The sequence below is a fragment of the Anneissia japonica genome, unplaced genomic scaffold (assembly GCF_011630105.1).
Source record: "Anneissia japonica isolate Jap-2015-1 unplaced genomic scaffold, ASM1163010v1 scaffold1587_len1432017_cov164, whole genome shotgun sequence".
Taxonomy (NCBI): domain Eukaryota; kingdom Metazoa; phylum Echinodermata; class Crinoidea; order Comatulida; family Comatulidae; genus Anneissia; species Anneissia japonica.
In genome coordinates, this window is record NW_022713643.1 from 968,863 (window position 1) to 995,481 (window position 26,619).

General features: G+C 35.1%; 1 protein-coding gene across 2 annotated transcripts in view; it reads left to right on the forward strand.

Annotated features, from left to right (window-relative positions):
- Positions 1-2,073: 2,073 nt before the first annotated feature.
- Positions 2,074-26,619, forward strand: part of LOC117108696 — a 30,695-nt gene continuing 6,149 nt past the window's right edge. For both annotated transcript variants that reach the window (XM_033250807.1, XM_033250808.1), the window contains exons 1-12: positions 2,074-2,198; positions 6,928-8,547; positions 9,227-9,443; positions 17,033-17,686; positions 18,063-19,234; positions 21,172-21,214; positions 21,634-21,680; positions 22,773-22,865; positions 23,707-23,810; positions 24,759-24,840; positions 25,288-25,376; positions 25,820-25,957. In XM_033250807.1, the coding sequence (XP_033106698.1) occupies positions 6,981-8,547; positions 9,227-9,443; positions 17,033-17,686; positions 18,063-19,234; positions 21,172-21,214; positions 21,634-21,680; positions 22,773-22,865; positions 23,707-23,810; positions 24,759-24,840; positions 25,288-25,376; positions 25,820-25,957 (4,206 nt within the window). In that variant the 5' untranslated portion in view covers positions 2,074-2,198; positions 6,928-6,980. The remainder of the gene's footprint in view (positions 2,199-6,927; positions 8,548-9,226; positions 9,444-17,032; positions 17,687-18,062; positions 19,235-21,171; positions 21,215-21,633; positions 21,681-22,772; positions 22,866-23,706; positions 23,811-24,758; positions 24,841-25,287; positions 25,377-25,819; positions 25,958-26,619) is intronic.

Consider the following 26,619-nt stretch of genomic DNA (forward strand, 5'->3'; position numbering starts at 1 on the left):
TTGTAAAACTTATTGGAAATGTAATTTAAGATCGTTTAAAAATGCGTTAGGATTCAAAACCAATAAATCCCTAGTTTCTATAGTACGGTAGTTCCTCCCAAGCGCGTGGAAACAAATGAAACACAGAATATTTCAGAATTGTTCGAGCATAGGCATAGAGTGTACAAATTTAAGATGACCACCGTGTCTAAAGTTGATTGTTATGTAAGTAAAAATATCAAGAGATAATCAGTGGTACTTAGGCCTACTACTCTTCTTCGTATCGAAGTCATTATCGAGGTCATTTCATTTAAATATAAAATAAAAATAAGTAAAACACACGTACTTAAATATATAACAATAAATAATTAAAGTTCAAAATAAAATAGGTAGGGACTAGCAAATTACAGAAGATTATAGCTCACTGTGAATCGGCTGATTAAATACGAAGACAAAGATATATTATAAAAACAAAAAGTAAGCACAAAGCGAATACTCATATCAGAATTACTTAATTAGCATCATCCAGAATGAAGTAGTAAATACAAGAGAGTTAAACATCGGAGAGTGGAACAGGGAGAGAGAGAGAGAGAGGGAGAGAGAGAGGGGGGAGAGTCAGTTCTCGCAATGATGAGGAGACCCTGCAGAAGTTAAAGAAACGAATACAATACTAATTAACTGTAGAAGAATACATGGTGGTGCAAAAATAATCGCGTATATGGAGGTGATTTGTGATCATGCTGCAACGTGTCAATCTAGACCGTGAGATTCTGATTGTCCGAGTCACGTTTACAATCAGTTATTGCAGCTAAAATGTATCGGATAGATGGAAATTTAGTAAAACGACAACATTATAGAAAAGGCCTAGTTATACCTCCTTTTTCTTTCCTTTGTTCTGATTTTTTTTGTTTGTTTGTTTGTTTGTTTGTTATCACAATTGTCTTGATTTGGCGTTTAATGTACAGTCGCCCTCAATTCGAGACCACTTTTGGTAGACCACTGATCTGAGGGTGGTCTCTCTGTGTTCTCGGTTAGCGTTAATGGATTGAAGAAGTGGCCGTTCTCGGAAGGGTCTCGGAATTAGAGGTGGGTCTCAAATTTAAGGGTGTATTTAAATTATATTTAGAAAAACTCATCATTTTTCCTGTTAAATTTTAATCATATTTTATCAAAGTGATTGCAATAAAGTTTATTCGTTCGTCAATATTCATCGTAATCACCAAATATGCTTACAATAGAAAGAAATCTAATTGGTTTGACTCATGTAGCCTATTATGAACCAGATAATCATATTTGAACAATTTGTTCCCTATCTTTAAGATTTGGAAAATCATTTTGTATAGGCCTATTGTGTTTGACATTTTAATTATGTTTATTGTTTTACTATATTAATAATTGATGCACTCAATTTTATTTTCCTTCGGGCGAAAAATACTAGTATGTGTATAAGAATTAAAAAAAAGTTTGTTGGATTTGTTCAGGATTGTAGTATCGTTATGTCAGGAAATATATATTGGCCATATTTGAAAATTGTTGTTATATCACATTCAATTCTACGTTAATATTTCATGTACGATAAATAATTTATTTAATATCCATTTGTTGAGTCGGCAATTTAAACAATGAACTTTGCATCGAACTCGGAAAACTTTGCAGTTTCATTCAGAGTTATACCAACTTAGAGAGAAACAAAAGTTTGAGCTACAGTTCATTCCACGGTGACCTGGATCTCGGCTCTGGGGTCCGATTATTTGAACTATCAAACAAATCAAGGAACAAATCAATAATACAGAAGACCCAGGACTCCAGCAGACGCTTCTTGTTTACTTTTTACACCCTTGCAATTGCCGAGCCCAATGACGTCATATACGTCACTCGTGTCTTTACCTATATGTATTCATACGCGGATTATAATTCTTACGAAAGTTTTACATTATGATAAGATAAAAATATAGTACAAAACAGATAAGACACGTTATTTTTGCCATTACGTATGTGATAATATTTATAAAAACAATATGAACTGAAATGGGCGGAAATTAGAGTACTATACTGCGAAAACTTTCCGGGCGTATTTAGAATTTGTTTACCGAGAAGTGATAACGGGGTCACTACATATTAATGAACGTATCTTGTGTACATTTGGCCACCATTTCCGGAGATACTCTATAGAAATGTGAAATATAGCACGCTAAATCGTCCGTAAAGCATTATTTATGGTAAGCCATTTACCTGCAGGAGTATACCTTGATATATTAAGAAAATGCTTGTTTTTGTTTCGAGTGTATTCGATTTTGTATAAACCAGTATTTTTGCAGGAGATATATGGTATTCGTTTTCTGCTTTTCCCCGGTGCGAGAAGGCATACAGAGGGAGCCCGTTTGCAGCCTGTTTGCACGAACATAGATTGAGACTTCGTGTATGGCCATGCAGACAGCCGCAGGCGTGCTCTCGACAGTGTCTATGTGGCTATGGTACCTGAAGCCTAGTGCCAGACCTACCAAACTTGTAATCCATATTTATGTCTATTCGTTTTGTCTTTGAAGTAAATATATTGCATGTAATAGCGTGATTAAGTCTGGCTAGGAATGCCTGGTGTTGGCGGTGTTTAATATTTCTGATCAACCCTCTCTGTCCCTCTCTCTGCTCTCGAGTCTAGCGCCTAGGCTAGGCCTAGGCGTTCTCTATGTGTCTGAGTAGTCTAGGCCTAAATTAGGCTAGGTAGATTTAATTGTATGACATAAGTATGTTACATGAAGAGATTGTTTGCGTGTAGGGCCTATATGTAATGATGTATCTCCAATTTTATTGCACAGTTCAGTTCATCATGTTGTTTGTAGTTTATATAAACAAAACCATGGATACATGCAATTGTATATTGTTTCCCCCACCATATTATTACAAAGCTGGACCAAAAAAAAAGTGACATAATGACCAATGGTAAACATGGAATAAGAGGAATTGAGCAGTGTAGTAATTAATGTAGTTAAATTTAACTGGATGATGTATTTTAAATATTTAATTACTTAGTGAACTTAATAATAATACTCATGAAGTTTACCTGTCTGGAGATGATTATCTGAAAATTGTTTAGGTCCTATAGGTTTGGAAAGTTTTTAAAATGATTTGTCATCAATGTTTAATGCCTGAAAAACAGCATAGATACCATGCTTTAACTTGTACACTCTTGTCTCACCCATGCAAGCACGTGCAACTGCAAAAAATACCATATTCATTAGGCAATATGGTGGTAATGGTCATTTTCACTTTACAGGGTGTGAAAAAAATAAAATTGGTAATACTTTGTATTTTTAGCTAACAATTTAACTGAGGAAAAACAATAGAGCACACTACAACTACAAACATATTTGCAGGCCCTGGCCTACATAAAGAAATATGCTAGGCTAGAGAGGCCATGATAAAGTACAAGGCTTAATTAAAACATTCGACCATTGATGCTGTAAACTAGGATTGTGGAAACTGTGTTTCCTTCTTCATATTAATTCTACAAAAAAAAAAAAAAATGTGAGTCATAATTGTTCAATTGCAGAGTACCTAAATTATTATTTTTCAATTTCATATGAATATATGTATATTAATTGATGATACAGTACTTCCATACCTGAAAAATGAACTCGCAATTGTTTCTATCTATACTGCTGTACAGTACCTTCACTAGTTCTTGCTTTCTATCATATTTATAGATTCATAATTAATTTTAAATTATATAATATAAGAAATCAATTTTTCCAGGTTGATGCAACTACACACTTTATTAAATATTATTATTTGGCATTAACAAATCTCAAAAGCATCTGGATTTTGTCTAGGATAATATAGTATTCTTATATCTTAAGTATCATTTTATCATTTGCTATTATCATTATCATTTGTAAAGATATAATAAACAAACTTATCTTGTATTTTAATTTTTTAATACCACATTATTTAATACCAAATGATCAAAATATTATTTGTTTTTAATCAATTTTCTGCATTTTCAATTTATTTAAAAACCATTGTACATTATTTATCTCGGTTAAAAAAGGAAGTAAATAAATGTTGAATTGAATTTAATTTAATTTGAATTTATAGTAAACTAGTTCAATGCCGTATTGTATCAATTACTATACATAATATTGCATGATTATTAATCATGACTTGGTCTAATCTTTGATACAATATTGTGAAGTGTTTGCGATATATAAAGCATACAATCTCTTGGAGAAGCATAGGGCGGCTGATGATGACATATTATTAACATTGGTGAAGGAGATAAACTTTGAACCATTATTATATTACTGGCAGAATGTTAGATTGATAATGTGTAGATAAATTAGACACAGTGTGTGGTGTCTGGTGTAATCTATAAAATCCCACAAAATTGCTCATTTAAAAGGACAAGTCGAGTTGAGTGGCCGAGCGGTAAGGCAGGGACGCTGCTAACTACAGCCGTAACATCGGCCCTGATTCGAACCGCTCCTTGTTTAAGGTTTGGTTGGCACCTGTAAAATCAATTCTTCTCAGATAAGAACTTAAAATGGAGGCCCAGTGTGCACACCTGTCTTGTGAGCAATTTATAGAAGCCATTGTATCTTTCGGAGAGATGGTTCGATTCAGTCCCCATTGTTGTGTATTGATACGAATATGCACTACTATAAGCGCTTCTTTACGGCAACTACTCACGGACCATGCCCATACTGTACGTAGCACTGTTCAGCATAATGATGCAGTACAAAATATAGCAAATGCGATTTTAAAAATTTATTACATAAGAATAAAATAAATGTTACCCACAGCTGTAAGAGTACCGTATATACGTGAGTATAAGGCTGTCTGCATCGATGACTTCCGAGTTTGAGAATATTTTTATGTGTTTTTCAGACAACCCCCTCCCCAATTTCATTGTCAGAATTCCTACTTTTTGCTGCTTTTTTATGGTCTTGATACTGCATTTAGCTGGCTAAAAACCAAATGTATGGTAATACCATATTATGAGCTTTTAAAGGTTTATCAAAACCTTATTTGCCCGCTTGAGTTCTATCCTGGGTTCCAGACCCTGATTTTTGGTTACACACTTTTTATTGCGCTTATGGCACGCCATACCTAATTTATTTGGCGTCTCAACATTGTTAAAAAGGTACTGTACTGTATTATTAAGTAAGAACTTAAAAGTAGGCCCACCAAGCCTCTTTTTACTACAACCAGTATTAGTTTAGACTCTAGAGACCTAGTAGGCTATTCTATCGGAAAGTTCTGCTGTCTCAAATTTAACTTGCTCATTGGTGGCGCTGTCCAGAATGAGAAAAAATAATAATTAGGCACTTGTGGCAAATCTAGTTGAGTTCATTCATACTAACAATTAGTAGCTTCATTTCAGTAGTAAATTCGCGTGTTGCAGACCATTTGCACTTAAGACAAACATGATTTAAAGATCGAAAATTTGTATGTGTTGCGCATATACTGTAAGACGACCCCCCTGTTTTTTTAAAATTGTAATATGCTGTTTAAAGCCTTGTCTTATACGTGAGAATGCCATGTTCACATGTAATTTTTTTTTTTAAATTAAGAAAGGGGTTAACACTTCAAGGCCTAAATCTGACTATTTGAATCCGGACTAATGCAGTACTGTATGTTTTACAGTAATGAGATTGTTAATTGTTAAAAGTACAGTCAGTTGTTTTAAAAAAAAAAAAATCAGTATTCCTATTTGCCATACTGTACCTACCACATGTTTAGTTATATTTACATACCACATGTTTAATTATACCTGAAAGTACTACCCAAAATTGGCCAACAATAGATAATCAAGTAATATAAAATAATGAAATCAATAAATCATGATCAACAGCGAGGTAAAAGCAATGTACAATAGTTGGATATCTTCTATCTTTCACATCTGGTATTAAAGAAAGGGAAGATGAGGTACTTCCTTGGTTAAATTCTCAGTCATTTGCAATTATTGGAATACTGTAAATTAACAAGTACGGTAGGCCTCACTGTAAATCTTAACTCCCGGGCACAATCAACTCCCTTGTAATCTAAATTTAAATGATCACGCTGTGTTTAGCAACTGTTCTTTAACATGCACTTTTTGGTCAAATACAGTATTGTACTGTACGTAGGAACCAACAGCTTAAAACATTTTTCCTAAAATATTGTGGAGTACAATCAGTATTTCAAAGGGGAGAACCATGGAATAGAACCAGAGACAAAGATTTCTGGTTTACTGCAAATTGGTTACCACCATTGCTGCTCTTGATATAGAGAAAAATTGGAAAAAAGGAGTGATTAATTAGAAAAGAGCCAAATTTTTGAAAAAGAAAAAACAACTATATTGGATATAAAATACTGTCACAATACTGTAGATACAGGCCATAAACAATGTTTATTATAGTTGATGAATGAAATTTCCACAATGTAATACAAAGTCATTTTTATAGGTGTTGTGCTTCTTTTAATACACATACATGTATATCACATTATGACATTTTGCTCCCTAGTGTTCATACAACTGAGATCATATATGGTACTTGTAGTTTAATGATGTGATATATCATGGCTATATTATAGTTATCCAAATTTAACCCTTGCACTATATCATCACTTCCAATAATAAATCATTGGAAGTGAATAGTAGTTCAAAGGTCAGATTTGAAAAAATGTATGCAAGTTAAGATTAATTTTCTACTTGCACAAGTTATTCTATTAATCATTATTATTGATGGCTATATGGATAAATTATTTGACCATACATAGCTTTCAGACATACTTGTGTTTTGGTGCTTTAATTTACTGACCCAGTTCTCTGGACTGTTAAAGTTTAATAAATATTAAATAAAAATGTGAATCTGAGATTAAGGAAATTTTTTAGTTTGTTTCCCTAGATAGAATGATGTTTTGTTATTGATTTATTTCTTTGATGTGACATTCTTATTTTCTTCATAGGATACGGTATGGTTTAGAAATGTGCTGAGGCCTTGAAGGGATAAAGGCTAAAGATGCAGAACCATAGAAATCAACTGTTGACTTCACCTGTACCGGAGGATTTATCAAAGCCCCGAGTACTAATGATCAACACAGGACAGAGGCGCCTTTCTGCAGACAGTTGTGGAACACCCGTACACACTCCAGTGAATACTGTACCGCCACCCAATGTACTGTCACAGAATTGTACCCCAGTCCACACCCCAGTTAATACTGTTCCTCCTCATAATCCTTTGTCATCGAATGGTACCCCTGTACATACACCAGTTAATACGGTGCCACCACCTAACCCACTTTCAAACAATAATAATGCATTGTCTGCTGCAGTGGCTTATCAGTTACAACAGCAACAACAACAGCAACAACAGCAGCAACAGCAGCAACAGCATCACCAACAACAACAAAGCTATATAGCTGATAACATGAACATGGCTATGAATCCGACATTTGAACAACAAGTAATTGCTCAGCTGATGGAAAGAAGTGCTGTTCCACCAATGAACAACCAGACGAAGATGCCTTCAGCTACCCCTCCCACACCCACCTCTCCAAGAGACCTGTCTATGAGGGCAATGACTAGCTCTCAGCATGCTGAAAACGATGTAACACATCAACAACAACAACAGTACAGTCCTGTTTACACTGAACAACAATCAGTTGTACGTCAAAATCACAATGTTCTCCAGGGACAAAGAGGATACCAGACAAATATCTACCAAAGCAGTGTTTGGCCATCATTCAATACACAACCTACCACTAGGTTTGCTTTTCGCAGTGGTCAGGATGCTATGGTAGGTTTTAATCAGGCAACATTTGCACAGTTACAATCCAACACTCTTAACCCAATGAGCAATTTTCTTAAACAAGAAGATGGTTTTGTTAATCAAAGTATGGATGCTTATGGCGTTACAAGGGAGATACCTCATCTTGGCATGCAACAGGTTCCAAATTTTATCAGACAACCGATATTTGTTCAGAATAATACCAAGATGTCTCTGGGGAAAGGATCCCATGAAAACAATAATGAAAAGTCTTCACCTAATATACAATCAATTGTTGATGCTACACAAGGCCCTGTGAACATGACAACAAAGAACATATCACCTTTGTCGGTAAACGTTTCCCTGGCTTTGGGGGATGTATCTCAGGATAGTCCATCTCTGACACGTCAGAGTCCGTCATTACGTTACCGTCCTCCCGGTGATCAGATGCTAAGTGCCATAAATTGCAACGAGGAGCTGCTTCAAGATGGAGGGTTAATGCCGGAAGCCCAGGTACCGGTATCGTTAGAAGATTCTCTGTTACAAGGTGGCATGGTGATTACTACTACTGGTGGCAGGCTGAATGACACTAATTTGACTCTTGATTCTAACCCTGCTAGTGTCAATAGCAGTGCCTTTGACATCTTTGAAAACAGTGGAGATGTCGAAGATCAGAACTACATGGGGGATGCGCTGTCACCGCAGTCACTTAGTATGGATACAGAACCAACCAGTACTCTACCTTCCATGACAAGTGCGTCTAGTGAAGTGCAAGTCCGACATAGCGCAATTGGAGACATACAGCAATCCTCGTTGCAGGGTGAGATATGATATTATCTTAATTATTATTGATGACATTTTTTACCCACAAAAATTATGTTTAAGATATCTCTTTTGTCAATGAAGTTGCAGTTCGCATAGTCTTATACAAATTTAAAATAGAAAAATTGTCTGATAAAATAGATAGATAAAAAAAAGGATATTTACAACATTTTATTATTCCAGAGAGGGTACATATTATTAGAATTTTTTTTTAACTACTTGACTGTAGTCCATCAGGACATTAGTAGTGTCCACAAGACGCAGAAGCGGTTTGGCGCAGCCGGAACGGTTTGGTTTCCCAACCTCGAAGTCTGGGTTTCATCTCTCGCTATGCATTTTGCTTGTGTCCTTAAGCAAGACACTTTATCTGCCTTGCTTCTCTCCACCCAGGAGTATAACCTGGTGGGGTTACTTGCTCCTGCGCTGATTGCCAGCAGCAACATTTATGCATGTGGACCCAATGAAGAGGGAAAACAAAATGTGCTTTATAACCTCAAGGAAGAGGCGCGTTATAAATGCATATATCAGTACCAGTACCAAAGGACAGTGGATACAAATGTCTTTAGATTAAGTGCTATGGTGCTTCATAGAGTACATCACTAAAGTATTGTAGCACATATTTAAGAGTAACGCTTACTGTTTTGAACATTAAAAAAAAAATGTTCTTAAACCCACAGCATCGAATAGTGGCCCTGCGGATATTGCACCAGCGCCGAAGGCCAAGAAAGGACGGCCACGGATTGGTCAGGGACATCGCTATTCTCAGGCATGTCCAGTCTGTGGCAAGATATTTGGAAGCTCCAGCGCTTTGGCGAAACACAAGCTGATTCATAGTAGTGAGAGGCGCCACAAGTGTGTGATCTGTGCTAAGAGCTTCAAGAGACAAGATCATTTGTAAGTAAAATGTTATTGTTTTACCCATATGAATATACCATTGTGAACTGTACAATATACTTTCAGTATATTTAATCTACTGTCAAATAGAGGACTACTAGAAAAAACAAATTTTATTTTGACCATGAAAATATATAGGCCAGTGTTCTCCCAAAGCTGTCCTAGCCGTCAATTTTACCGGTAAAAATAACCGGCCAATTGGTAAAAATTCTGTGTTTGTAAAATAAAAAACACACTAGGTAGCCTAGACTGGCCTTCTTTCAATAAATGATCATTCCAGTCTACGCCTAGGCTTACCCTGGTATTCTTAAAAAGAACTTTAGTCGTAGTTCCAGCTAAAACTTAAAAATTACGTCATTTCGTATTCTTAAAACGAACTTCAACTAGCACTACGACTAAATCACACAAACCTCGACTAAAATAATACCTCTGCAGGCCAATTATTTTAGTCAGCCTGGGGTCAGGCTAAATCCCCGACTTGAAATATTTATCCCAATAAAAACATACTTTTTGTAACTCGCAATAAAGTGAAACGAATAAAAACTATTGTATACGCAGGTCTGATATATCTTTAGTGTGTTAAACAAAAGAGATATCAAGTTTAGCTTCCAAAAGGAGAAATTAATATGTTTTGCTAGCCACATGCGATAGTTCCTGATTTGCACGAAATCCCTTCGCATAGCTTCACCATAACAACAAAAAAGATGGTGCCGCCCTCACTCAGACTCAACTATAATAGTTATATGCCAACGACTAATAATAATATAGTTATTATTATAGAAAATTAATTAAGCGATTGATTATCTATTATAAATTATGAGGAAATATGTTTTTGAACCGTGGCAGCTTAATATTCATCCGCGTAACCCGATCTCTAAAATTTCATCTGCTATTAAAATGAGCTCTTTTCATTGGTTAGTTGATAGTCGTCGTTTGCCAGCTGTCTTCAGCTGAACTAAAACTAGGACTTGATTTAGTCGTAGTTCGAACTTTTACCACGCTACGCTAGTCTTAATGGGGTTGACTTATATCCAGTTAAATGTAGCATGTTTTAGGCTTGAATATAATTGATTGAACAAGTATTAACATTGAAATTACTGAAACGTTTACAAAATCACAAATGCAGGGGCCTTAAGTTGGAAGAAGTCGCTTTTGTCAGATCTGGTTAAATGAACTTTCTTAACCCATCTAACTTTATTTTGCTGCGCATGGCGATGCCTATCAGCACTGTTTTCTGTGTGACAGTTTTTAATCAAGTAGTAAAAACATGCAAATATTATGAATTTTTGGAAGATGGGATATTTTCCAGGGGATTCTTGCTTTGCTTGCGGGAATGTGGGAGACTTCTGATTTTCAGAAAATTCCCATGACTTGCAGGAGACTTGGACCCCTGCATATGATGCGAATGAATGTTAGAATTGTTTGTAAGGATACATCATCAGCATCATTCAGCATCATCTTCCTTTGTTTGATGTGTGGATTCCTTTGACAACTGCTAATGTCAATCAGTTATGTTATAGGTCAAATGAATAGCAGATTGAAGGCTCCCAAAAAGTGATCATTATTTATGTTGTTGATCTTAACGTGTTATGTTGTTGGTTACAGACATTAATGTTTCTATGCCAAAATATATTAAATTATATGAACTGTTAATGCCCACCATTTCGTCATTACAATTGGAATGAATATAGCATTGATATGCTTGTAGCACATGATCACCATTAAAACTATTAGTTTCTGCATCAATTTTTATATAGTCTTTTACTGAGAAATTATGTATAGAGCAGTAAAATAGATGCTTTTAAAAAGTAACAAAATCATCATTAATCATTCATATGATGGAACTCTTCCATTATAAGCTGTCCTTCGCAAGGTCGCTAATCAACACTGTACAGCTAACCCTGCATCAATTCTCTTAATAGCCTTAGTAAAAAATGGATAAGTATTGACTGTATCACACCACAATGGGGGATTGAGTTTGCAATCTAGAGTGGTGGAAGATATTATGCTGGCTAGGTATTGTGTACAAATTTCAAAAATGACATATTGATGAATATTATTAAGGAAATGAGGATGCATGTTGAGAATTATAGTGTGTTTGATCTGGTTTGTTAGGAAAGTGTGACAATAAATAATGTTAATTACTAAAAAAAAAAAAAAAAAAAATAGACATCGAAGTCTGGGATATTCAGATGGCCAATATTATTACAGTATGCATTAATGAAAACTCTTTAATTCTACAATTGCGAACAAGAAATAAGTTGGTTGAAGATTTTTTCAGATTCAGATTTATTTATTTTGTCCAAAAACAAAAGAACATTACTGTAGGTGCAAAAGAGACATCGCAAAAAAAGACTTTAAAAAACACATAATTTAATGGTATACTGTACTAAAATGTTTGCGTAAATACTTTAGGCCTATTCAACATATTTACCGTATATTCCGGTGTATAAGCCGCAAATTTTATACGCGATTTTCCCGCCGAAGTTTGGGGTGCGGCCTATACACCGGTCATTAACATACTCCCAAAAAAGTTCAGATCGCGAGCTGCGGCGAAAATCAGGCATTGTCTGTCTAGGTTAGGCCCATGCTAGCTCAATTAATTAGCCTAGCCTAGGACCGGTTTGTAGCCCTAGTATTTGTAATTATACTCACTACAGTACTGTACTAGGATTCCTACTACATTTTCTACGACATTCAAGCAATAGTTTGGGTTGCCTAAATAATTATTTTCATTTTTAAACAATTTTGAAACACGCTGTTTCGGTTCGAAACCGCTTCGCTCAAAACAATAACAAACTACTTTTCGGGAGTTCGGTCCTCGAGGTCATGTGAGTCATTTTCGATGTCGCCACAAAACACACGTGGGCTGGTGAAACTTGCAGCTCGTCGTCTAGTTCCCGGTGGCTTGTACCATTATAGAGAGAATATTGATACCGCTATAATTTTAGAATAAAAACATGTGAAATTCATTTATGCTATAAATACGAGTTTTCTTGAAGTTGTAATAATTATTTTACTGGAATTTAACTGTAGAAAGGCATACGTCATCTGGGCATGCGTGAACTTTGTATCCAATCCACGATATTTTTTGTTTATAAAACGTGGTGCGTGATGGTGCATGCTTCACACAGTGGGCTGTGACTAGTAATGACTTAGGCCTAGAATTACCAATATTTTTAGCCTAATACCGACTGTTATTAGTCAACATAATAATAGAATGATTGTTTAGAATAGATAAATATACTCAATAAGTTTTTTATTTTATTAAACTTAAACTAAACTGATGTTGAAAATTTAACGTAGCGCTAGCGCACGACCGTCTAGCAAAAAATGGGGATTTCCCTAGGACTGCCTAGAGCAAGAATACGTTGTTAACATGGCGGTAGCCAGCAGTTTACACGCATTTCCAGTTGTTTGTTGTTTAATACGGTAATCGGCCGAAAGAGATGAAATTTCTTTACGTGAACATTTATAAATAATGTCAATGTTTCAAAATAATTAAAAACTTAATATTATGGGAACGGTTTGGAGCTTAAAAATAGGTGCGGCTTATACACAGCTAACACAAAAAATCGTGATATTTCACGTCCTAACTTGCTGGGGCGGCTTATACACAGGTGCGGCTTATACACCGGAATATACGGTAAAGAGTTTACTGGCCGCTATTAAAATTTCTTATGGAGTATGGTACAAAGGAATTATGACAACTCTCAGTTTTTGTGCGTGTTGGATTTTAACTTCCTACCAGATGGTAACCATTGATAGAGATTGTTTATTTAAAGGAGAAGTAATATCCGTTTATTATATGTTTCATTTTATCTACTATCCTTTCTGTCACAATATGCATCGAGCAGTTTAAATTTGACTTCGTGCCAACCCTCTTAGTCTAGTCTGACTTTGCTTGCTGATGCAAATTTTTTTTAACCTCCTGTAAATGATCTAATAACGGTCTCCTAACAACGCGCCTCTCTCAAATACGTGCCTAAGTGCCTCTCTCAACTAAGCGCCTAAGAGCCTCTCTTAAATAAGCGCCTATGCACTTCCCTCAAATATGCGCCAACGCACCTTTTCAGTACGCAAGGATGCGCTTCTCAAATTAGTGCCACACCAAAGCTTTTAATGAGTGCTAATCTTGAATATGTGCACTGTTAAAGTTAAGTTCAGTCTTGTATGTTGTACTACTACTACACTTTGTCTGCAGTTTAGGCCTATTATTTTGGTTCCCATTTTTGTCTACCTATTGTGGACTATATCTTTGGTGGGATTAACCCTTTTGTCTAAGCATTCTGGTTTTTTATGACCTTGCCAATTCCGGAGCAAGTTTCCTGATGTTCTATTGTAGTACAGTTCATGTCTTTTATAGATCTCATTATAGAAGGAAGTTGTTAATAGGATGGTTTGTTATGTATATTCTGTGTGGAAGATAGAAAAAATTGTTACATCACTCGCACATGCATCACCAATTTTGGCCTGCATCAAGGATTTTTGTTTGAAATTCTATGTCAAATAAAAGTTTACATGCAAAGGAGGTTCACATAAAAAAGACAACATGTCCGACTCGAGCATTTGTTATTTTTATAGTGATAATTAGCGTTTAATGATCAAATGCAAAAGAAATTCCTACCACTATAACGTATATACTGTAACAATTCGGCCAGACTGGGTGTGTGGATAACTGTGCACTGATCACACAGGAAACATGAGGATTGCAAACTCTCAGCCCCCCCCCCCCAGTTGAAAGGGGTCCCAGGGGACCTCTTCCGACTAATACACAGTACACTTTCAAGCCAAGATGTTATGAACTACTGTAGTACACCCTGAACTAGCAAATTAAAACAATGTAAAAGCTGGTTTTTAACTCGCAATATGTGTTATGTGCAGTGAACCTTTCAATACTTATTTTGTACTATAGGCCTATATTAATTTTCGACCCAAAAATGTTCCAAAGCAGGACTGCGCTGTGCAAACTGAAATTTAAATAGATCGAAAAATAGTCCATCATTTCTAAGGAGCGCGAGCGTCATTGCTTTTCTTTGCGCTCCTGAACACGCTCTCAGGAGCGCTTGTCCATAAAAAAATTTATCAAATTTTGCAAATAAATCGACAATATATAAAGCCGCAAATTTTATACGCGATTTCCACCATGAAATTCAGGGTGCAACCTATACACCAGTTATCAACCTGCTCCGCAAAAATTCTAGTTTGTGAATTGAGGAGGCAAAAATCGTCTAGGTTAGGCCGAGGCTACCACTGTTAATTAGCCTAGGTTTTTCTGGCCTAGTATTGTAATTATACTCACTACAGTGTGACAAGGATTCATACGACATTCAAACAATGGTTTGGGTTGTTAAAATAAATATTTTTAGATTACTTTCATTCATAAACATTGTTTGAAACACATTGCACGTGTTTGAACCCAGTTCGCTCAAAACAATTTAATAAACATCTTTTTTCCTCCTCGAAGTCACGTGAGTAGCTTCACGAACATCGTCTCAAAACGATTATTGATTGCCCAAAATGCCTCAGAAGTTATTTTTGCTGGGCGTCTAGAAAACAAAATTCCCCGGGGGCATGCCGGATTCCCCTAGGGTAGTGTTGTCTCTCAATTGCCCTCCCCTAATTTGGACACCTAGATCCACCCCTGGAGGTGGGGTCGTCTATTCAAAACTCTAAAATTTTCAAGGAGAGCAATTGCTTTCCTGAGACATCCGAAGAGAGCAATTTAGTGCTTTCCTGTGTTTAAAAGGATTACTGCAATTAACAGAATTTGAATGAAATTATAATACAGTAATTATAATATCCTACAATAAAAAAATGTATATAATTTCTACCTCTCTAGTTAAATATTCATCACCTAATGTACTTAAAGTAGGATTGGTTTTGTTGTTATACATTCAAACAAATAAATGGTGCACTAAACCAGGGTTAAGTTGGTTTGGCTTTCTATTTTCAATCGTGGACAGCAAAAAATATGCATTCTTAAGAAAAAATGTGTGATTCTGAACAGATTTTCAGTTGTAAATACAACCATAAAATAGCAAAGAATGCATTTCTGGGTATCTAGGTAAAAAACATTTGGGGTGGTGGTGCGGGGAGTGGGGGAGAGGAATGACCCGGACATCCCCCTTGGGGAGAGGTTTTAGAAAAAAAGTCTCATGCCTGCAAATTAGTTGAACTTGACATGTATGCAATCTTTGGCTTAAAAACCTGTTACGGCCCAATGCTGATCATCTGTAAAAAGTAATATTAAAACTGAGCATAGAGCAATGTAATAACACTCTATGAAGCAGATTGAATCATCAAGTTTTCAGCATAATTAAAAACAATAAATTAATTCAATACAAAGAACTAATTATTATGTAGAGAGCCAGTATTAGGTCGTGTGACTATTGATGCGTAGAAGGTCATTGTGTAGCCTGAACAATACACCCAAGTCCTACTTTGCATAAAGAATCTATGTTGCAATTTAAACCAGTCAATACCAACTGTATGCTTGAATGGTCGTCAGAAGGTAAACGTCATTCCCGCTGCAAGGTTGCATTTCTTTCAATTTTTGAATATGTTGCATAAAAATTGTTTTATTTATAAAAAAAAGGTCAAAGGTTATATGTGTAGGAATGAAGATAGTGAAGTTTTGATTGTCACGGGTCAACTATAAGTAGGAAAGAATGAGTTACCACAACTATCGATCAGGAAGTGTTGTAGGCCATATAACTGTGGTTTTTTGCACTCTATCTGTTATGGCCTAAGCACAGTGATAGGTGTTAACATTGACAACGGTGTCTATCAAATAGGTGTACATTATGTCGTGGAGTGAATATCCACACATTCTGAGAGGCCATTACAAGGGAATGTATTTTGGGCATGTAAGGTATGTTGGATGGATAAGTTCATGGGCTAAGTTGGTAGCCAAGTTACAGGGGTATTACATTATCTTGTGCATAGTTTTAAATATGCTTTATGGAATGCTAATTAAATCTTCAAAACTTGATTTGTTTTCTTTTCACTTGAACATTACACTGGCCAGTTGTATTTTTTGATAGCGGACTATGATTGCTAAGTGATAGATCATGCATATTGAATGTACTTTATACAGTATGTGCATATACTGTACGATTTTTTTTTATTTGGTTTATTAACACATAACAAACAATGATTTATGAAATCATACGACAATCTTGGCCCAAGATTAATAATTCTACCTTGCTAATGCTGTGCTATTTACTAAGTAAGTTTAGATTGTTGCTAAGAATGAAGTAAACCACACAAACTTGATTTAATCTCATATTATTTAATGTTTAAGATCCTGATCTAATTCCATCCCTCATGTGAAGGACAGAAATTGACAAATGCATTTCTGTGGTAAATTTAATAGATTGAAACTGCATTGAATTTATATGTTTACTTGATAATAGAGTATTATGTTAAAATTTACATTACATTTAATCAGGGCTTTTTTATTGTACATGCGAGGGATAGACATCAATGGAACTGATAAACCCTATTATTTTTTCCATAATTACTTCTATAGGCTACACATTATGAGTTTTTAAAACAACTCAGATTTTATTTGTTTTTATTGTTAGGACTGGACACCTTTTAACACATCGTACCAAGAAACCCTATGAATGTATAGTCAACAATTGTGGAAAGTCGTACTGTGACATAAGGTCACTTCGAAGACATTTTGAATCGCAGCACCATGGATTGGTTATGGAAGATAACATGCACTATTCAGGTGACGAGAAAGACGATGTACTTGCGCAAGCCGAAGCGGCAGCAGTTGCACAAGCCACAGCTTCACAAGAGACCCAGAAGAACAACATCCCGTCCTCTGAGGTTATCTCTGACTTCTTAAACACTATGGATACGTTAAACAGTGAACAGATAACTCAGTCGGGTAATGGAGATAGTTCTAGTGCTCGACTACAGTTCTTGGCTCAAACAGCAGCTCACCAGCATGGCCAATCTGGTCAATTTCCAATTCAAGGCAGTCCGCCAAACCAGCAACTGTCGCCAACACCACAGCAAAACCAGTCCATGAGTGTTCCATCTTTTCTGCAACAGTCGATCACATCTGCATCTGGTGTGAACACTTTAGCTGGGATATCAAATTTACCGATGTCAACAATGCCTCTGCAATCACGAAGCAATGTACAAAACTTCAGGCAGCTCAATCGTCTAGAATTGGCGGGTGTGCCAGGTATTAGATCAAAGCTTTCAGGGTTCCCCAGCAGACAGTAAGTTTTTATGTGTTCATTTTATGTTATTTTGTAAAAATATAATGTTTACTGTCTAACAATTATTTGTTATAGAGCAAATCTTGGAAAGGGTTTGTAATTTGAGCAGTAGCCAATTGTCTGACATTTTTATTTGTATTCTCTTAGCCTTTTAAAATGTTGTTATAAGGCTTTGTCTAGATTATCAATTTTTTTTGACAGAAAATTGTTGTATGCGCATATAAGGTCATATGCCTATATATGGTCATGGTGATGTCGTAGTGACCATATTTAGGCATGTCACATGTTGTGGAATAAAATTTGATAGTTTGGACAGGGCTTTAATATTTGTTTTTGTTTCCTGAGCTCTTAGTTCACCTGTTTCTTAATTTCTTAGGAATGATAAAAGCCAAGAGAAAAGACAACCTGTAGAATGTTCCATATGCAAGCGTAAATTCAAAAGTATGCCAGCATTGAATGGCCACATGAGATTGCACGGTGGTTATAGCAACACTAGGAGAATCAACGTTACAACAACTTCGACAACATTACAAAGACCTGTTCCAATAGAGACATCTGTGGCTGCTCCCTTGCCTAATATTTCAACAATTTCAGACTATCAAACCATTCAAACAGATCCTAGTACTGTAACTATAGCCAGTTTAAACCAAAGCTCTAATCTTGGAAATTACTTTCAACAACCCCCAGGCATTCGTAGAACATTAGATACAAATGCTTCTTATTCGTATCCAGGTGGGAAGCCTGCTAGTTGGACTGTTGCAATGCCGGCACGTTTACCGCAGTTTACTTTGCCAAGGCTGCCAGCCCCTACGCTACCGCGAGTTGGTGTGGGACTTGTTTCACAAAGTGTTCCAACATCAAATTTGTCTGGACAATTAAACATGCAAGACACTCACCTTCCACTTTCTTATAATCAGACTTCCATGACCTCTGCCATTCCTGTATCAACCATACCATTGAATCTTGAGAACCTGGTGTCAGCTCCTCAGGGTCTGACTCCGATACAGCCTATCACGACTATCATGAGTGTGACACAGAACTTACAAATCCCTGAAGCATTAGTGAAGCAGGAGAACCTAGCAAAAATAAATGATTCGGTATTAGGGACCTCTGTCAAACGGAAACATGAGGAATTGGGTCCACCTGTACTTCAGGCGATTTCACCTGTAGTACCCGTGACCACTACACAGGAACAACCTGTGGAAAAAAAGGATGATATTATATTTCAAAAGCCAACAGAGGTAAAGAATCCAAAGAAAAAGCCGCGGCCATCTCCCTTGGTCATACCACCCTGTGTAAACACAACCTCTGGAGGATTGATACCTGGAACTTACGCCAGTCAAATGAGGTCTCCACGTGATCTGGGGACAATGTTCTATGGCAACAAGTCAAGTACGCCACCTCCATACACACCTCCACCAATGTTGAGCCCAATCCGTAGTGGTTCTGGGCTGTATTTTAATAATGTTACAGTGCCATTACCTGTACCTGTACCTGCCACCACTCCAAAAACACCGAGTATGATTCAACTCCACAGGCGAAGTACAGGTAAGACTTACTTCATTTTGTTTTCTTCAAAATCCCACTCAGTAGAGCAAGTTTTCAGAGTTATGTATTACAAAGTTCAAAGTATTCAACTACAAATTAAAAAAAATATATGAAGAGATACCACCTGTCAAAAATATGCAAAACCCTAAAAAATACAATTCAACTTTAAAATAACTTGGTCACTATAAAAGAACCTCCAGTGAATGATAAACAGTTCAAAATAAATTCAAAACAATTTAATTTTAAGTATCTACTACAAAACTTCTTATAATGCTTACTAGCCAGTTCATGGGTCTATGCAAAGATTGTATCATTTCTGTGGTTTATATTTATTTTACATACATCTGACATTTTTTATGGTAAGATTTTACCTAAAGCTGGGTGCACACTGTCTGCTAACAGGACTGCTGGGCCCTGAAGGATAACGCTAATCATGCTACTCAGGGTAAAGTAGAAATAAGTAAAATAAATTTTATGGGAACTGCAAGTAACCATGTTTTTCAGTTTTTTCATTGATAATTCACTCAAACTGGCACAAAAAATCAGCATGTCATTAAGCACTCACACACAACATAGATGGATTCATTGGCCGACCATCAGCTCCTATGGTTGGCTGCAGTGTGCGCCGGCTTTAAATAACCGGATACCAGTTTTTATATTTAAGGATAGTATGTAGGAATTTACTTTGATTATGATAATCATTTTATTGGTATACTGTAGGTAGGCAAACAAGTCTGGATGCCCTAGGACTAGTAACAACTGCAGAACTAGAACAGGAGCTAGGAACAGTCTGCCAAGCATCTAGTAGAATAGACAAAGAACAACAGGAAACTTATTGTCATGGTATCAACAATGACATTGTTAAAGTTATAGAAGAGGAATTAAGTGCTGACTTCCATATAGACAGCTCACATGAAAGCAAACTCACCAAAGATGGAACCTCTAAACATTTAAGTTCAGTAGAGCACCAATTGGATTTAAATAATGCTTCTTCATTAGCAATAGAAAATATTTGTAATTCACTGACATCAGATAAACAACCCAGTGAAACTAGTAGAAAACCTAATGGAAGAAATTTAGGTTTAAGCTACAGCAAACTAAGAAAACCATTGAGAGAACTCCACCCACCCCACTCTAATCACAGCCAGGCTGACAAAGAGCTTGAATGGGCAATAGAAATGGTAGGCACGTTAGATAAATTTGTGGAAGAAATTCTTTCCTCGACACCCCTTCCCTCGACACCCCTTCCCTGTGTTGGGAAGACTGCCAGTGTTAGTCCAATAGTAGAAATGAAACTGACATCTTCAGAAATGGACAGTGTTGAGGACATCCTGCAGCTTTTGTCTAACCAACCATCCCAGAGGCATGTGATATCAGGTTTGTCTTGTACTAGTTAGGTTTATTGCTAATATTGACACTTTAAATATAAACTTAGAAAATTAACATTGGTACTGTAGTTAACCAGACAAAATATAATTCGTCAATCATGGGTTATAAAAATAATTTGAGCTGATAAATCAGGAGTTAGGTCTAGGCTTTTCTGATTATTATTTTGTAACAAAGGGTTTCAACAGTGCTTAGCTTGATTACCTAATATTACTTAAACTTGTTCATTAATTCAGGTGGTCTAGCTCTTAGATTGTTGAATATAAATCGTAAGAATAGTAATTGAAATACAGTACTTTAACTCTAAACCTTGTTCTGAAAAAGCCTCTTGATAGCTCAAATTTATTTATAAAATGTCTTATGTTTGTCCAGAACATAAAAACTTGGAAATATCATGCTTTTTAAATGCAAGTCAAAAAATGGAAGTTTAAGTCAACATGTATGTTGTGTGCCGAAGACATCCCTATTGTCCTATATTGCAACCTGTACAGTACTTGGATTGGCTGAAAAATGATGATTATGATTTTAATCTGTTTTGTTCTCTTTACCAGGAAGTAGCAGTGAAGAGGCATCAGAGTTTCTGTATTCAGAACCGTAAGAAATTCTTTTATTTTTCCAAATATTTATTAAATAAATGGCATATATATGCAAATTAACTTTGGATTTATATTAAATGCTGTTTAAATTGCTTAAATTTTGATTTCATTTTTTTTTCCAAGCGTCTATAGTGAAACACTTGCCGAACATTGAAGAAGAGGAAAACCAAGGACATAAATTTAATCCTAATAATTTTTGCATTTATAAATGGTTACAAATAATAATAATAATAATAGTATATAGTATAGTTATTTGATGGTATTATTTTTTAAATGCGTTTAAATTTTCTCTTTGTTAAATCATATAGGAAATCTGAAATTGACACAATTAAATTAAATTAACTCATACTCATCATTTGTCTAGTTTGTGTATCATGTTATATAATGTACACTTTAAATATTGTTATGTTTTTCCAGGCATATAAATGTAGGAACTGATTACCAAGCTGTATTACCACCATGTAGTAAGTATTCAATATTCATATTTGTAATCTAGTAAATTTATGATTATTTGATATTATAAGAATAAATTATTTTAAAAAAAGTATTTTGATAGTGCTTTGACAGCAATTCTATTATATTGCTTTTGGGATCTGGAAGGCTTGTATACAGAGGGTTTGGTTCTGGTGTAATCCATTCTGATATACCGAGGTACCACTTCCATTTGCATAAAGAATCATCAAAGTTAACTAATACAAGTGCGAGTGGCAGATGGTTTGCTGATAGGGTTGATAACTTGCTGTTATGTTGGCAACGACATCAAGTTGGTTTGGTTGACCGACTTTGTGATGAGTTAATATGAATAGTGATAGACTACTAAGCTAGTTGGTGAATGTTCACGTCTGCCTAATGTATGCTTTGTTGTGGTTATTATAATCTAAATTTTACATTGACATTATATATGTATTGTCCCCTGAAAATGACAAAAAAATGAAATTGCTCATTTTGCAGTAACATACAAATTATTAACTTGAGCATAGACATTATTGAATTTAAAAAATGTTTACCCTGACTTTTATACTGGATAATGTCAATACAAATAATAAAACACTTCCAGTTACTGGAAGTATTCCTATAATTTTTTGCCGTAAAATTATGGTAAACATTTTATAATACACTAGTTTCTATGTTCAATTTCAAATGTTTATGTTACTTCAAAAGTTAATTTCAAAAATGATTTTTTTGGTATTTTTGCATTTTAATAGTTATTGTTGGTAGTAACATTAAATCATAAAACGCTGGTAAATCTAAAAACTTGCATTTTTTTAATAGATATTTTTTCTTAGAAATTGCATGGCCATTGCATTGTTTTTTGCCTAGTAATGGCATTGAAATAATGTATTACATTACAAATACAAATAACATTTTAAAAATATTTCTCATTTGTCGAAAGATTTCATCCCTCTTTCCTGCTCATTTATTTCTGAAACTACTGTACAAGTCACCTTAACTACAGTACAGTTTGTAGATCAATACAAATGTCAAAAAATTGCTACACTACTTGTATAGAGTGCAACCATGTGGAATACATTATCTGTCTAATTTATTTTCATCAGGAAACAGAAGCTATATGGATTATGGCCCAGATCCAAGGGAAGGAACACCAATGTGGTTACCGCATCTGGAAGAACAGTATGCTGAGAATGAGTGTAAGTAAAATGACTCACTTCCTTGAGGTTACGGGGATGGGGCAGTGAAGTCAGTAATACTACATGAAGATTATACTTTGAAGATGATAAATTGTATGTTTGTGTGCACTAAAAACCTAATGAAGTTATATTAATTATTAAATAGAATTTAAATACAATTCTGTTTAGTAATTAATGTAATTATTTAATAAGCAGAATTTAAATATATTTAAAGATGTTTTTTGTTGAACGGTGATCATCATTGCACTGCCATTAAAGGCAATAATTTCTTATGTATAGCAATAATGATTATTGAAGAACAATGTCCTAATCACATAAACTGAGTTGCATATCATTATTGGCCTGGCAGGTTTATTAATAATGTTAATGACCCCAGTTCATGTTTACTCCGGTTACACAAATCTCAACATCCAACACATTACACAGGTAACATAGAGCATACAGTACAAATAGAGACGTATCATGTCAATTTATTACAAGGAAGTGAAATAGATATGTGGTGGTTTGTTTATATCTTTTGCTTAATATAGTATTAAATGTGGTATACATTTGTGGCCGACTGGCAAAACCAGGTACTTGTCATCAAAAATGGAAGTCTTCAAATCAGCTATAATTCCCTTGTATTGACCATCTTAATTCATGTTGGACTGAATATATAAATTATTATATTTTTGCAATTTGTTGTCTGTTTTTAACAATTTTTGCATAAATTATTAGCTTTTGCTTCTAGATTACAAAGATTTTATAGTGTAATTTTTATTTTATGAGATATGCACCTGTTTTTGCTAAGGTCCATCGCATTTGGTTTATCATGCTCATACCTCTTTTCTGTTTCCCTCAGTTAATAGTTTTATAGAGTTTGCAACATCAGGTGCTATCCCAGGTGCAGCCAGGAACTTGGAGTATGCATACCATTGTCTTGCAAGAGCAAAAGGTGATATGGAGGTAAGAACAACGAACTTAAGTAGCAGAAGAATGAACTCTTCGCGTTGTTTGCATTAAAATTGATGGAATGTACGCCCTTCCACGAAGTTTAGTAAATAATGATCATTTGCAGTGGAGAAACTACAGAAAACAAACAAACCCCAAGTGGTGCCCTTGATTATGAGACATAGCGCCGCTGCTCGGATGGAGAAATTTGCTCTCATGGACATTCCACTATATCGCAAACTGCTCTATCTTCTTCTATTTATTATCCTTGGTAAGAAGTATTTGGAGTGCAGAACCCAGAACACACCTGCACAAAATCACAGTAAAAAACGTACATAAGTATACACCCAATGTACTTACTACTACAATTTAACACTTCCATCTATATAAATGCATACCTTTACTACTGTGACTGCAATTTTGGATACATCTGCCATTATCGCAATTTAGCATACATCTGTTATGGACACAAGTTACCATACATCTTCTAAGAATGCTACCTAGCATACTTCTACCATGAATGAAATTAAGTATACATCTACTAGGACTGCAATTTAGCATACTTTGTATGTCGTGCTTACACCACAAAGCACAAGGTAGTTAAATGCTTGTTTGTGAGAATAACATATTTAGCATGTGGAGTTTGTTGTCACATTTTGTGTAGTTTAGAATACAAAAGCACTTAAAAAAAATACCACATGTCATAGAACATATGTTTTCTGTTTTCATGAACACGCATAAACCACTTTAAGCTTCATCAGGCCGCTGGAAATACATTACATGGTTCTTGTCAGCTGCCCGCTCGCGATTTCAGTCCACGCATCAAAAAAAATCTTTCATCTTTGTTTCGAGAATTGCTGATGAGAACCATGTAATGTAATTCCAGTTCCCTCATCGTGTTAATAATAATTTATACCAATGGTACATTGAACTGATTTCTTGTACTTTTGTCTTTGATACAAGCTTGCCTTATTGATGCTGATGTCTCAGGATGCCAAAGTACCTCGGGGGATGGCCGACAACTGTCAGGATTACCGTTATGATTGTAAGAATTATTTTTATTCAGTCATGCTTTTTATGTTGGCAGTTCCAAAACAGCCAATCTAAAGAGTTTGAGCCCAGGATTTTTACATTTTTAACAGGATAAATGTGGAAACTTTCAAGATTTAATAGACCGTTAAATTCGCTGGCAGACCATTTAAGCATTTTCTAGTAAAAATCAGTAAATTAGTTACAATTACTTATGTCCATCTGTCTCTCATTGGAAGTTAAATAAGGAATTCAGTGTTTCATTTGAATTTTACAGCTGTTACCATACACTAATTATTCTTTAATCAATATTTTTCCATAATATACAGTAATGTTAAAATGAAACTACAGTAATACCATAATAATATTATGTATTGGTTTATGAAGTCAGTATATTTTTTTTAATACATTAGTTTATGTTCCTAATGTGCTTTATCTAATTTGAAACAATTTTGTTGTTTAGTTCCTGAAAGATGGAGTATACAAGAGCGTAAGGCATTTAGAGATGGTTACAAGTCCAAAGGAAAAGATTTCTTTGAAATTGGGAAATGTGTAAGTGAAAAAAGTTAATTCCTTTGTAAAGTAAGATAATCCATCAGGAAAGGAAGATAGTCCATTTGGAAAAGTTAATCCATTTTGAAAAGATAATTCATTTGAAAAAGTTGATCCATTTGAAAAAGTTGATCCATTTGAAAAAGTTAATCCATTGAAACAAGTAGATATATATTACTGTTCTCAAGGGATTAGGGATTAACCTTTTCAAATAGAATAACTTTTTTAAAATATATCATTTTTTCCATATGCATGATCTTAAGATATTCTGTCTGGAAAATTATCCATTGGAAAAGAAAAGTGATACATTCAGAAATGCAAACCATTGGTATTTTAATTTTAGGTGAATTTATTTTGGATGTTTAATTGCTCAATGTTCGGGAATTCATATTTTATAGTGATTAAAATATGTGTAGCTCATGAATTCATCTTTATTGACCCAGGTTCCAACCAAGACTGTGAAGGATCTTGTGGAATATTATTACCGCTGGAAGAAGCTTTATCCTTATAATGCTGAAATGCAGAAGTTCTGTCACCATAGCGATGCCAACCCAACTGATGAGATGCGGCACCTTGAGTGTGTAAGTACATTCTTATTTTATGATAGCCTACAAATTCATACTTAATTCTCGAAAATATTTGTTTACTGATCACCATGTTCATGACTGCAACTAATATGGCAAACCATATATGAATAAATGCATTTTCTTTGTTACAATGAATATGGTTATTATTTACTGATTAGATATGTTCAGTTGACTGTCTATCAAAGCTGGCTATAATGTTAGCCTACTTGGACAAGGGATGGCATGTACAGTACATTTTCATCACCTTACCTCCCCTTTCCCTCTTCATTTTCATTCTCTATAGTCTCTGCACAGCAAATACATATCTATGTGTTTTACCTACCCATTTATTTTTTTTTCTGTTGTGTTTACTCACTGAACTGTAATTTGTAAGCTGTAAAATGTTGTTTTTAACTATAGTAGTACAGAATTGCACCAAATTTACATATTTGTGTAACATTTAATAAATATTATGTTTATTCTGATGTGTTACATGGTGTGTTTACTTGTTTTACTAGTACTATTCAAAACCTTGAGAGTGAATTAGTTGTCGAAACTAATCTGCTAAACTCATAAAAAGTTTTATTTTGTATATAGTTAACATAACCATACTTCTTCACAATCGACATGTACGCAGATCTGTGGCATTTCTGTATATTAACTGAACATTGTGTTTG